Source organism: Brachyhypopomus gauderio, chromosome 9 (genome assembly GCF_052324685.1).
Source record: "Brachyhypopomus gauderio isolate BG-103 chromosome 9, BGAUD_0.2, whole genome shotgun sequence".
Classification (NCBI taxonomy): domain Eukaryota; kingdom Metazoa; phylum Chordata; class Actinopteri; order Gymnotiformes; family Hypopomidae; genus Brachyhypopomus; species Brachyhypopomus gauderio.
The window spans coordinates 2324923-2338813 of record NC_135219.1 but is presented as its reverse complement, the minus strand read 5'-3'; the positions used below and the strand labels follow the sequence as shown (position 1 = coordinate 2338813).

The 13891-nt window shown below is 43.8% G+C and overlaps 2 protein-coding genes and 1 long non-coding RNA gene across 4 annotated transcripts in view; 1 reads left to right on the top strand and 2 right to left on the bottom strand.

The window, feature by feature from the left end:
• Nucleotides 1–13891, bottom strand: part of LOC143522680 (polymeric immunoglobulin receptor-like) — a 108165-nt gene that overhangs the window by 66667 nt on the left and 27607 nt on the right. The gene's annotated exons all lie outside the window — the stretch shown is intronic.
• LOC143522419 (uncharacterized) lies at nt 1127–3236 on the top strand. Its single transcript, XR_013132992.1, has 3 exons — nt 1127–2183; nt 2296–2352; nt 2661–3236. It is a non-coding gene; the product is annotated as an uncharacterized LOC143522419 (long non-coding RNA).
• LOC143522605 (uncharacterized) lies at nt 9464–12221 on the bottom strand. Its single transcript, XM_077016319.1, has 4 exons — nt 12124–12221; nt 9951–12093; nt 9655–9753; nt 9464–9575 (listed from the first exon to the last, which is right to left on the bottom strand). The coding sequence occupies exons 1-2, from the start codon at nt 12219–12221 to the stop codon at nt 11343–11345; spliced, it is 849 nt and encodes a 282-aa protein (XP_076872434.1). The 3' UTR covers nt 9464–9575; nt 9655–9753; nt 9951–11342.

Genomic DNA, 13891 nt, shown 5'->3' with positions numbered 1-13891 from the left:
CCGCCACCGCTTACGATGTGACCCAGGAATTTGACCCGGTGCTGGAGTAGATTGCATTTTGTGGGATTTAGCTTTAGGTTGGCGACTTCGACTCTCTCGACCACACGCTCAAGGTTTAGGTGTACTTGGACGATGTTCTGGTGCATGCGAACGACTTCAACACGGCGATCAAAAACCTTGAGCGTGTGGTCGAGAGAGTCGAAGTCGCCAACCTAAAGCTAAATCCCACAAAATCCCTAAGGTTATATATATATATATATATATATATATATATATATATATATTCGTTAGGCGTTCGTTAATTTGATACTCTTATCGGGTGATATAAAAATTATCGCCGTTAATCTATTCTTAAAGTTGGGTTGGGAACTGGGTCAAAATGGGTAAGCAAACTATGATGACTTTCAACTTGATAGTTTAGCTCGGCTGTATTCCTAACCAAATTGCACAGTAGGGGCGAGAACGAATTTTCAAATCTGTGAATTACAAATCATACATGTGTTTACATGGATGCAGGCACGAAGTCACCACGTTTGCTTCATGGAAAATTCATTTTTAGGAAGATAAAGTGTTATTGGAGCGGAGCTCGGAGCGATCGTTTTCTGCATGGTCCTAGCGCTAGATTCGTCGATATTTAAATATTTCTTTTTAACCATTAAAAGGACAAAAACCGGCTTTTGAAAAAGTCCCCCCCAAATTACGTCAGTGAGGTTAAATGTTAACACATCCTAGATCTCAATAAAAATCTTTGAAATCAGTTGAAAATCTCTCATTTCTACCTGTTGTCTGTTCCATTTGCACAAGAGCAGTTGAAATTGATTCACAATCAGTGTTGCTTCCTATCTGAACACGAAGTGTGGATGACTTGGAGTTACATTGTGTTGTTTAAGTGTTCCCTTTATTGTTTGAGCAGTGTATATAATATATATATATATATATATATATATATATATATATATATATATATATATATATATATATATATATATATATATATATATAAAGTGCATTTACATCTATCAAATGAAATTAAATTCTCTCAACCTGAGACAACTGGTTTGTTCACAACAGAAGTAAACTTAACAATAAAACCTCTATTCTTAATTAAATAAATCAAATACCCAGTCTGGTAGACATTCAGGAACTTCAAGTATTTTCCTAAATAATGTTTATATCGCCACCTTGAAAATGCGAATCACCATTTCGGCCTCTTCTCCGTTTGTGTCATGTCACTGGTGTGCTTCGGCATGCATGTAATAACACTGGATCTGATTGGCTACCATAACGCTGCCTTAGCCAATCTCTTACTGACTTGTTAAGTTAAACAGGTGTTACACCGTGAACTGTGACCTATCGAGATCTGTTACTCCTCACTAGCCTGGGCAGGTGTCCGGATTACAGTTAGTATATCAATATATAGTAACGCACCATTTTTAATGACCAGTAACATCAACGGCATTGTAACGACAGGAAAAGTAATTAATTATATTATCCCGTTACTGACAAAATGACGCCATTACCTAACGCCGTTATTTTTAACAGCGTAATTCGCAACACAGCTGGCCAGTGTCCACTGGAGTAGATGTAGTTTGAAGTGGAATGTGTTGAAGGAGAGAAGATTTCAGGGACGAGTGTTATGTGATGAGAGATCTGCATTTCTGAGTGATACAGAGATACAGCATTAGAGATACAGCATTAACTAAAATAAAATAATACAGTCCTACTAGCAACACAGCACATCACACACACACGTGTTATTGTGTGTCACACCTGAACTCTTTGCTCTGTATTGAACTGTGTAAACTACACAATAATCAAAATAAAACTGCAGATTTATGTTAATGCACTCTCCAAACACAAAAGAGGTCCTCTCACCATCTTCTAAACTAAATCTTGATATCAAAATGTGATGCTTGTGAGATGTTTAACCTTCCTCTAGTGTTAGGATCATGAGTGACCCATTTGGTTTTAAATGCATAAAAGTACTACATAAATTTGTTTATTGCATCAAGACATATATTTAAATAAAATTGAATTTTTGTTAAAAGTTTGACCTTTCTGTTGTTAGGGTTAGTTTTGACCCAGGTGTAATTAGAAGACAATGAATATGACCAGAACTGAAATCATAAACACACTATACCAACCGCTCACAGCAGCTCTTCCTCCAACCATCTGATCTTCAGGTAAGAGCTTCTGTCTTTGCATTTTTCACAAAACAAGAAAGGAAGACATTTCCAGACATGTAAGGCCAAATCAGTTTAGAGTTGTGTATAATGTTGTAACTGCTGTCAACAGAAAGGCCCAGTAACCAATACTTACATAGATACAGAAGCCCAACAGCGTAACCAAGAGGTAAGAAACAAAATGGATGATGTCATTTATTTTTAGGGTCTCTATTATCAGATTTGAATCATGGGTCAAAACAAACATAAGAGTTAGTAACAGAAAGCGAACACAAGAGAAAGGTTAACAAATTAGATTAATTATTTTTACAGACTGTTTTTGTCTGTTTCTCTCTTTGAAAAGTCTGCTTTGTACAAGTTTAACATAGGATTCATAGGAAGTTTAACATAGGATAAGAATTGTGCCTCAATGAACAGTCTGAGCTGTCTGTTTATTTCTTTTTTATTTTAATTGAATAATGAATTTTCTAATTTCAGCAGCACCAGCTAAGAAGATTTTCCACAGATCTTGGAGAAAGCTTCGGCCAGTCTGGTACATAACGATTTCTTCCTGGACTTAGGGATCGTCCTGTCAAAGGACGATGGTGCTACAGAACTGGGAGCCTGGAAACCTGCAAAAGAGGAAAGTTGTGCAAAAGAAATGTTCAAAGGCCACAGACGGAGGAACAAAGATACAAAGATGTGTGTAATGAAATAATGGTTTTATCTTTCATGCTGCACAACTAAAACAGGGCATGATGACAAAAGTATGGATCATAAAATCCATACAAATATACTACTATATGCATTAGGCCTACATGCTTCACTATTGTTGTGAAACCAATACTTGAGCAAACACATTTCAGACATCAATATAATTGATCTCTTTCAGTAAAGGTATGGTTTCATATGAAATATGAAAATGTTTTGAAAATATGAATTCATATTGTCATATTGCTCTGAACATTGTGATATGAGATATGTTGGTAACATGTTACAATTAAGTATGTTTAGAGACAAATTTATGAAAACATGCTTAAAATCAGTTATTAAAGGTGATTAGTGTCGTTTTAATTATCGATTAATGATTAACAGGGGTCATTTTCTTTATGTTAAGCTGATTACTTGTTTTAACAATTAAAATGTAAATGAAAAGAATATGTAGAGCAGGGGTACTCAACTGGCGGACCGCGGTCCGGATCCGGACCCGAACACAGTCCTGTCCGGACCCAATCTCATTCCTGATTAACTGGATACGGACCAAAAAAAAACTGGAGCATTTATTTCAGGGCCACCCCCCCCCCCCCCCCCCCCCCCCCATGGAGTGATTTTTGTTTCAATAGTTCCACAAAAGCAAAAGTAAATCCAAGAGCAGAAAGTATATGTTATGAATGCAAAACAGAAAAAAATATATCCAAAGTATATTTTTTTAAATATAATTGGTTATTTGAAACTTATTTTCGTTTGCATTTTGACAAGTTTTTGGTTCCATTGTTTTTGTTTTTTTGGATTTTCCCAGTAAGGTCTTTTGCTTCTGGAATCTCTCTTTGCTTCTGCTTCGTTTTTTGCTTCTGACTTTTGGAACACATTTCACGTGTGGGAGGGTCTTAGATCAAGGCGTTCCTCTGCAATCTCCATTGGTCACTGATTCCGGACTGACACAGAGCTCTGAGACCGCCTCTGGGACCAAGCCACGCCCACCCCACCAGCTTCCCAGCGTTCCCAGCGAGAGCGTGTGAAAACGGTCAAATGCGTGTGTGAGTTGGCAACCCTGTAACTACATTAAGCATGCTCACCAGCGCAAGCTTTTTAAAATTTTAGTGAACTGAATGGAGAGAACATTGATGTGTGGAAGAAATATGAGTATTTGCAATATCTGGTATGGGGACAGGTGTAGGATATATTGTAAATTTACAAATATAGTAAAATCCATAATAGTAAAAAATACCAGAATTAAAGCAATACTGAAAAGTGGCCACCCTATATACAACCAGCTTTGTTCACTCACACTGTTTTTCAGTGTTCTGCAGATGCCAAACACAAACACACATCAGATGCATCTTGTGCTGTCCGTATTTTATTAAGAAGTGAACAATATTCATTGAACCATTGAACATAGCGATACTAAACATAATACATGTCAGACATGACATTCAGACACTGTCTGACTCAGAGATTAAAAAAAAGATTTTAACTTGGAGGGGTGCGAGTAAGAGGAGTAGTCCATTAGGATTAGTTTCCTTCTCACTTTAGACCCGCGGGGACGCGAGCGAACGTTACTGGAGGAGCGAGTAACTAGTCGCTACTATTGTGAATGTAGTAAAACGGTGACAGAAGCTACAGCAGCGATTAAATTAAAAATAATTTAAAGGCTAGCTTTAAACACGCTCTTCCCTGTCGTCTTCTCTCGTGATAATATCGCGCTGAAAAATATTGACCTGTCTTGTCAATGTATGGAGCCAGATCCGTAAATGCGAGAAGCCGCTTTCGCCATTCCAGATGGCTCAGTCAAAACCATTAGCCTGCACCTTAATGAACCAATAAATAACAATCGCGGCGAAAATGAGTGTAAAAATACCAGGGTTCACCATTTAGAACTACAAAAAAAAATCTTGTTTCTTATTTTACTGTTAACTATCTACCTATTTTTCATAAGAGTTTGTTTTACCGCAAAATATGAAAACTTAAAAACGGCGAATTTCGCCGCAAGGTGACAGATTTTCATGCCTGCATCCAGTTCACTAAAATTTTAAAAAGCTCGCGCTGGTGAAGTGTGCTAAATATTAACCGCCATGCTTAATGTAATTTCAAACAGTAATCTACTGGTGATTCCTAAAAGCCGATTAAAGATTGGCGAGGGTGCTTTTAGCCACTATGGCCCAAAGCTCTGGAATTCTCTTCCTGAAGAGCTCAGAGGCATTTCATCCTTGCATAGTTTTAAGAGCAGTCTCAAAACATTCCTGTTTAGATCCGCTTTTAGTTAAGAAACTCTATCGTAATAGTTTTATCTTATTTACTTTACTTTTTATTATCTTACTTACTTCACTTTTTACTTTTTATGTTATTTTAATATTTTTATCTTTAATTTAACATTTTCTTTTTGTCTTTTTGTCTTTGTCTTATCTCCTTTTAATGTTTCTTTTATTTATACTGTAAAGCACTTTGGGTTACATGTATGTATGAAAGGTGCTATACAAATAAAGATTATTATTATTATAATGTAGTTATTATACAGTGTACATTTGCAATATCTACAGACCATTTAGCAATTAACTAAAACCTATGTATAAACTTTAATGATAAAACTCAGTTTACATGCTACTGTGAAACAGAACCCCCGCGTTCCGCCATGTTTGAAAACGCTGGGAAGCTGGTGGGGTGGGCGTGGCTTGGTCCCAGAGGCGGTCTCAGAGCTCTGTGTCAGTCCGGAATCAGTGACCAATGGAGATTGCAGAGGAACGCCTTCATCTAAGACCCTCCCACATGTGAAATGTGTTCCAAAAGTCAGAAGCAAAAAACGAAGCAGAAGCAAAGAGAGATTCCAGAAGCAAAAGACCTTACTGGAAAAATCCAAAACAAAAACAATGGAACCAAAAACTTGTCAAAATGCAAATGAAAATAAGTTTCAAATAACCAATTATATTTAAAAAAATATACTTTGTGTCACGGTGAGGCGGCCCCCTACCGGCCGCCTCTGTCCACAGCGGCTGTGTTGTTGTTGTTTTGTGACGTCGTGTACGCCCCTCAGGTGGGCGGAGCCCGTGATCCGTTCCCACCTGATGGTCGTTTGTCTGTCTATATATGTCTTGTCTTTGTACCAGTTGACCGCTGGTCATTATATCCTTAATTCGGATCTATTGCACGGGTTTTAGGTTTGCACACTTTATATTAAACCACCCTTTTTCCCTGAGACTTGGCGTGATCGCTTCCTTTTTGTTGCTCACACCTGCCCGTCACAGAATGACCAGCCACCCTTCGGAAGCCGCCGAGTCTCTTTTTCTTTCTCCTTCGTTCGTGGTCATGTCTCGTGGTAAGTGTTTGTCTGCGTGGTGTTTGTTTGAAGAGATCCGCCGTGCTTTTGTGTTGTTTGTGGCACGGCGAGGGACAGGGCTCTCGCCCTGGAAATACTCTTCGTTTTTGTTGTTTGTTTGTTTGTTTAAAGAGCTCCGCCGTGTTTGTGTTTGTGGCGCGGCGAGGACCAGGACGTCTTCCCTGGGAGCGCTCTTCATGTTTTGTGTGGGAAAAATGTGTACATGTTGACGGACGTGTGGATCTGTGTGCGTGCTCGTTGTTTCATGTTAAATGTTTCATGTGTGACGCGGTCGCCGCTCGTCACTGTCGCCTCGCTCCCCGTGTGTCTTGTGTTTTATGTGGGGAGCGACTGCGACTTGGAGGGGCGCGTCACTATTGTGTATGTGTATGTAGAGCGCGCATGTGTGGGTCCAGTCTGTCTGTTTGTACACTGTTTTGTTTGTCTAGTAGTTGCGTGTGTGTTGTGTCCTAACGTGTTGTCTAATGTTTGTGTGTAATTCCACGCATGCTCCTCCCCCTGAATGTGTGTTTGGGGGGGACCGGCTGTGGTCCCGTGCCATGGGGTGTGGCACGGAGGGCGTCGCTCCCGAGGGAGGCCCTGACCAGGTAAGTGGGGGGTTCTCCTGAGTTAGGATGGAGACCCCTCCCCCCTGGAGGGGGGATCAGGGTAGTGCGCGTTTGTGTTCTGTGTTGGTGTGTGTGGGTGTGTGTGTGCATTTGTGTTTTATGTGCAGGTGCTTCTCCCTGGCGTTGAATCGTGGCATCCCTGGACCTTGTGGGGGTCTCCAGCTGGCAGGAGCCCCCTTATGTTGTGGGGTGACCGGAGCCCGGTCGGAAAGAGCCCCTCCCTAGAGGGCTGGGGCCCCCGGATGTTTGGGGACCATGGGGCTCCGGTCTGAAGAGCTCCTGCACAGGACGGAGACCCTTCCACGGGGTCCTGGAGGTGACGTAGCCACGCCCCAGGGAGGTAACCTGCACACACATACACCCCGGACGGACAAGGAGCCGAGGCCCGCCGTCCTCGCACCTGTGGGGCTATGCGGCTTAAGGCCGGTTAGGGCGTGAGGGCCCTGTGACCGACCGGGGCGTGGTTTTGTCTTGTTGACGGCCCAGTCGGTCCAGGGTCCCGCCCAGGGAGGTGAGCTGACTAATGTTATGTGTTTTGTGTTTCAGCTCGTGGACTGCAGGAGGTGTGTCCCTGCCTGTCCTTGCCTTCCTGCCCCTTCGTGTTGTTGTGCAGCCGCTGTGTGCCACACACCCAGTGGAGGGGAGTGCGGCTTGGTGGGGGGGTCTGTCACGGTGAGGCGGCCCCCTACCGGCCGCCTCTGTCCACAGCGGCTGTGTTGTTGTTGTTTTGTGACGTCGTGTACGCCCCTCAGGTGGGCGGAGCCCGTGATCCGTTCCCACCTGATGGTCGTTTGTCTGTCTATATATGTCTTGTCTTTGTACCAGTTGACTGCTGGTCATTATATCCTTAATTCGGATCTATTGCACGGGTTTTAGGTTTGCACACTTTATATTAAACCACCCTTTTTCCCTGAGACTTGGCGTGATCGCTTCCTTTTTGTTGCTCACACCTGCCCGTCACACTTTGGATATATTTTTTTCTGTTTTGCATTCATAACATATACTTTCTGCTCTTGGATTTACTTTTGCTTTTGTGGAACTATTGAAACAAAAATCACACCATACCCCCCCCCGCTCAACAACTTACGTTCGCCACCCCCCCCCCCCCCCCCCCCCCCCCCCCCGGCTCAACAATTTACGTTCGCCGCCCCCGCCGCACCGGACCTCAGGTCGCAGGTATCTGCCAAAATTGGACCGCGGACAAATTTAGTTGAGTACGCCTGATGTAGAGTGATGAATTTCTGAACAGACATGGACTGTGTTCCTATGGTAACTCATATAGACCCTGATTAACTATATCATGTTTCCCTTTACAATAGATATTCTCATTAATTAACTGCTGTTATTAACTACATTATGTAGACTTCACATAATGTTTAGAAATGAATTTCTAAATAACTAAAGAACTAAAACTAAAAAAATCTTGTGCTTAAGTATTTATTTTACATTTTGTCATGTTAATTTACGTAGCAGACAGTTGAATTTGCCACGAACGCGTCACTTTGGAAACTACGCTGCATACGTCACAGTCAGAAAATTAGCAATATGTTCGTGAGTCGTGCATTCTGTGTAAAATATGTCGTAGAATGCTAACTTTGTTAACTGAAGATAATACAGGCTACGAACATCTGAGCTGGCAGGGTTGGGGGAATATGAATACTTTAACTTAGTTTTTTTTTTTCGCTTGATGCTCAAGGAGACAAGGACAAATTGGAATCTTCAATAAATAAACTGAGAAGGTAGGCTCTCTCCAACTTATTTGGACTATAGTAAGATTAAGGAACCAGCTCAAAGGAACAATAACTTACCCTCATTTGTTTACTCATGGTCACTTGTTAACTCGCAAATTATAATGCAGAAACGAATAAACACCGTGTGTTAAACATCGTCTGCGGCTGCTTCCTTTTATAAGTTTGCCTGCATTGTGATGTCATAACGTCGTTACATAATAATTATTATAATCTTTATATATAAATGCAACTCAAAGTGCTTTACAGAATAAATAGAAGAAAAGTCGATAAAACATGCAGGAGTGTGACGGGCAGGGTGTGCGAACTAAAAAGGAAGCGATCACGCCAAGTCTCAGGGAAAAAGGATGGTTTAATAGAAAGTGTGCAAACCAAAAACCCGTGCAATATCTCCAAATTAAGGATATAATGACCAGCGGTCAACTGGTACAAAGACAAGACATATATAGGCAAACGACCCTCAGGTGAGACGGATCACGGGCTCCGCCCACCTGAGGGACCCACACGACGTAACAAAACAACTACAACAACAACAGCCGCTGTGGACGGAGGCAACCGGTACGGGGCCGCCTCACCGTGACAAGGAGATCATTCCTGCAACATATTTTTGTTGCCAGAGAAGGATTGAAACAGCTTTAAAGACTTTATTCTTACAGACAGTGCTTCTATTAATATACAACTTTTTTATTATGGTGGACATGCATGATAATTGAGTTAAACTGGGGAGGGAAATAATTTAAGATATACACATGCATTCAGCTGTGACATGCAGTGATATACACTGAGTAGTTTGAAATAAAATGGGAAATGGACAAAACTCATGTGAATTTCACCTGCCACATATTGCATTTTATACTGAAGGTGAGTCAGACAACTCAGCCCCCCCCCCCCCCCCCCCCTATTGTTCAGGTGTGGGTTTGTAGCTGTAATGTTGTTTGTCTTCTCTACTGCAGACTCACTCTTCCATCTCCGTCAGCAGTGTAGTGAGGTTGAGCAGGATCTGCTGCTGAAGATAAATGGATAAATAAATTTACAGATGCAGGAGGCGTAGTGAGACAACAACAGCTTGATTATGTCAGTGGTACCTTTACTTCTCCTGGTGCAGTAGACTACAGCCACAATAATGTGGAGGAAGATCACAGTGACCAAGGCAATGGGGATGTAGGGCGGAGCTTGACGAGAAACTGTAACAGCAACAGTCAGTTGTGAGGGGTGAGAGGTGAGGGGTGAAAGGTGAGAGGTGGTGGAGCACTGGACCACTGGAGTCTGATGAGTGTCACTCTGCATGTTACAATCATTTCAGGGTCTCAGTTATCTTCAATCTGTTTTGGAGCTCCACACATTATGTGAAATTAAATATGAAAATAAAATTTACCGTTACCTCTCTGAGAGAAGATGGTGGTGGAAGGTTTAACTGATGCGTAGGGTAGGGGAGTCATGGCCTGGTGGTTAGGGAACTGGTCTTGTGACCGGAGGGTCGTGAGTTCGATTCCCGGACCTGAGGCCATGACTGAGGTGCCCCTGAGCAAGGCACCTAACCCTTAATGGCTCACTTGTATAAAAAAATTAGATAAAAATGTAAGTCGCTCTGGATAAGGGCGTCTGCCAAAATGCCATAAATGTAAATGTGATGCTGTCGGGTAGGTGTTGTCAGGTTTTATAGGTTGGTGCCCTGCTGTTTAAAAAAATGGCGATAATGGTGAGTATCTGTGCAGTAACATTGAGAATGTGGGCAGATATGACCATCCTCTGACTTTTAAAAAAGATTTCAGTTATTATCACTGCACCATTGGAAGAGACTGTAATAAAGTTTAACTGGAGTTTGGTTTGTCATTTTCTTGTTATGGTTTCTGGATGGAGATTTGTCAGCATAAGGTGTGATGGTTTTATTACACCTGAAACCATTCATTAGATGTAACACAATCACATGACGTTGTGAGTGCATGTTTTACTACAGTCCTGATACATTTCTAACTTGTATCTGAACATGTTGGTTTGTATGAGTGACAGCTGGGTACCAGTGGTTATGACTGAGTGAAGTATACACAGGTTCAGAAGTGTAGGTTTAAAAGTTAATGATCCCTACATTATATTTTTAGACGGCATCTATAGAAAGGCTTATTACCTCAGCCTTGACTTACCAGATGACAATGTCACAATATTGGACATTTAGTACCACAGCAATGCCATCAGTGTTACAAAATGAGTCACATGACTCCTCAACAGCAGTGAAGTGGGCAGGGCTAACTTCTGTCAGACACACTTAATTTTTAATGCTGCACAGGGTGCAAAACAGTGAAGTATCTTGTATGTGCTGGGTATGTGTATGTTGCTTCTTGCTTGGGTATATTACAAATGAGTGTGCAAGGCCTTTTATCTGAAGATGTCTTGGCTAAGTCTGAGATTATAGGTATGAGCTGTCACATGCGGTGCGGCGAGAAGGACGAGGCACAAGTCCAATCTAGCAGACACTGACGTACGTTTATTTCAACAGCGTAGCGCAGATAGCGCACAAATAACATGAAGACATACAACGTGAACTGACTCAAACAAAGACAAGCACGGGACACTGCATGAACGCACATGAAATAGACAAAACACATAAGTCCCAAGTGATGACGAGACGAGCCACAGGTGAGACCAATTAACACAAGACGTAACCGCACCCACGGAGATCCACCGACGCAGACGACTAGACGTAGACAACATAAACACACACCCAAAAGGGAGGGGTCGGGGGTCGTAACGTGACAGACCCCCCCCACCAAGGGCACTACCCATCCCGGGGTACCAACAGGACTAAGTGCCCCGAACCCACGTCGATGGGCGGATCCGGAGCGCGACTGGCGGACGCCCTTGCAGCCCTTTCAACGGGCACGCAACCAGTCTCTCTGGTAGTCCCTGAGGAGCGCGCCGCAGGATGGCACTGCCGACGCTCATTCTCCCTTCTCGGAGAACCCCACCACAGAGCTTCACCTCCCCCTGGTGTACGCTCCCCTGATCTGGACTCCAGAACGGTGCTCTCTTCCTCCATGTCCTCTTCTTCACCACCTGAATGCCAGATCATTGGCTTCACCAGGGTTTCGCCACGGGACCAGTCCATAGTACTCCCCTCCGATGGATAGGGAGAAAGCTCCTCCTTCCACCCTCTCCTGCCCCTCACGGTTTCCCTGGAGTACTCCGAGGGGGGAGGACTCAAGTCCTCCTCCTCCTCCATGCACGGCTCACTGTCTTCATCTTCCGTGTACGGCTCACCGTCTGAGTACTCGGATGGGGGAGGGTGTTCTTCTTCCTCCTCACCCTCGCCGTAGTACTCGGTGGGGGCCGTGCACACGGACAGAGGAGGGCTTTCCTCTTCCTCCTCACCCTCGCCGTAGTACTCGGTGGGGGCCGAGTATACGGACGGAGGGGAGCTCTCCTCCTCTTCGGAGTCCTCCTCCGACTCCTCTCCCTCGAACTCACTCTCGGGAGTCTTTTCCGTGGAGCAGAGCTCTAGGGAGCCTACCCTCAGTGGCAAGAGGTCTCTGGTGGGAGAGCGGTGTCACTCCTTCCACATCCTCACCGCGGCTTCGTGGAAGTATTCCGCCATCGAGGCCACCCTGGTTTCCCGAGCCTGACGCAGCAGGTGCTCACACAACGGGTCCTGCTGCATCTCGTCGAAGGTCGCTGGGGCTTCGCGGTGCTGTGCAGGGGAAGAGGCATGGTGGTGCCTACTGGGCCTCTTCCCCTTCTTGGCAAGGGTGGTATAGCCTGGCATCTTGGTCGGCTCGTCTTTCTGTCACGTGCGGTGCGGCGAGAAGGACGAGGCACGAGTCCACTCTAGCAGACACTGACGTATGTTTATTTCAACAGCGTAGCACAGATAGCACACGAATAACATGAAGACATACAACGTGAACTGACTCAAACAAAGACGAGCACGGGACACTGCGCGAACGCACATTAAATAGACAAAGCACGAGTCCCAAGTGATGACGAGACAAGCCACAGGTAAGACCGATTAACACAAGACGTAACCGCACCCACGGAGATCCACCGACGCAGACAACTAGACATAGACGACATAAAAACATGCCCAAAAGGGAGGGGCCGGGGGCTGTAACGTGACATGAGCAGTATCCAGTTGCATTAATTTGCTAAAGATCAGGGGTGGGTTTCCCGAAACGTTCGTAGCACTAAGTACTTCGTAACCTCGTATGAAACGTACGAGGTTAAGAAGTACTTAGCGCTACGAACGTTTCGGGAAACCCACCCCAGATTAAGATTATCACTAGACTAAGAAAAATCTAAATATCTTACCTTTAAGAATGACTCTGATGTTTAGACATTCATATGTATTAAGACTACACTTGTAACAACCCTCACCCTCTTCAGATACATTTAGCTTTATAAACATCACTGCAGATGGATTTGGATCAAACAGTGTTTTACCTTTAACAGTGAGCATGATGTCTCTAAATTGGCCCCATTTAATGCGACATCTGTAGTGTCTCCAATCCTCTTCAGTCAGGTGTGATATGAGTAGAGAGAGATTTCCTGGAGAGTTTCTGTATTGTTTACTCTCACTGGAGATCACGTCCCATGTGTTTCTGTTTATGTCGTGTTTCTCCCAGGTGAATCTCTCAGGTCTGGTGTGTGTGTTGGTGCAGGAACAGGGCAGCAGTACTGACTCTCCTGTGTGTGCAGGGATGTATTTTATCTCCCTTTGGCTGTCCAGTGTGCAGCCTGCAGAAAAACATAAATTGAATGCCTTTTCTTCCATAGCAAATCATCCCTCTCTTTCTCTCTCTCTCTGACACACACATACACTCCTTTAATCACAGTAACACATAACCACAGTATTGTGTATTGCAGGAGCAGCACAGCAGTACTGAATCTGTTGTCTGATTCTCTACCAACCTGCAGCCTGCATCACCACACCGGTTAATGACCTGCACTGTTAAACATGGCTGCACATGTACATGTACTGTTTACTGTTATCTATCTCACACTTGATTGCTCCAGGCCCTGACTCCCAAAACTATAGTGCCACGGTAGGCCGGCCCCAAGCCATGAGGGAGATGCCCACACACATCACACACCCACACATCACACATCACACACACACCCACACACACACACACACCCCTCTCTCCTTCTCAATCACACGTCTATTAACCACTTATCATCATTGCACCTGTTCCCAATTCCCTCTATTTAAAGCCCACAGATCTGCTCTTCCAGTGCTGTGCATTGGTCTCACATCCTGAGACTGTCAGCAACGCCGCACTGCAAGAGCCGCCACTGCAAGAGCCGCCACTGCAAGAGCCGCCACTGCAAGAG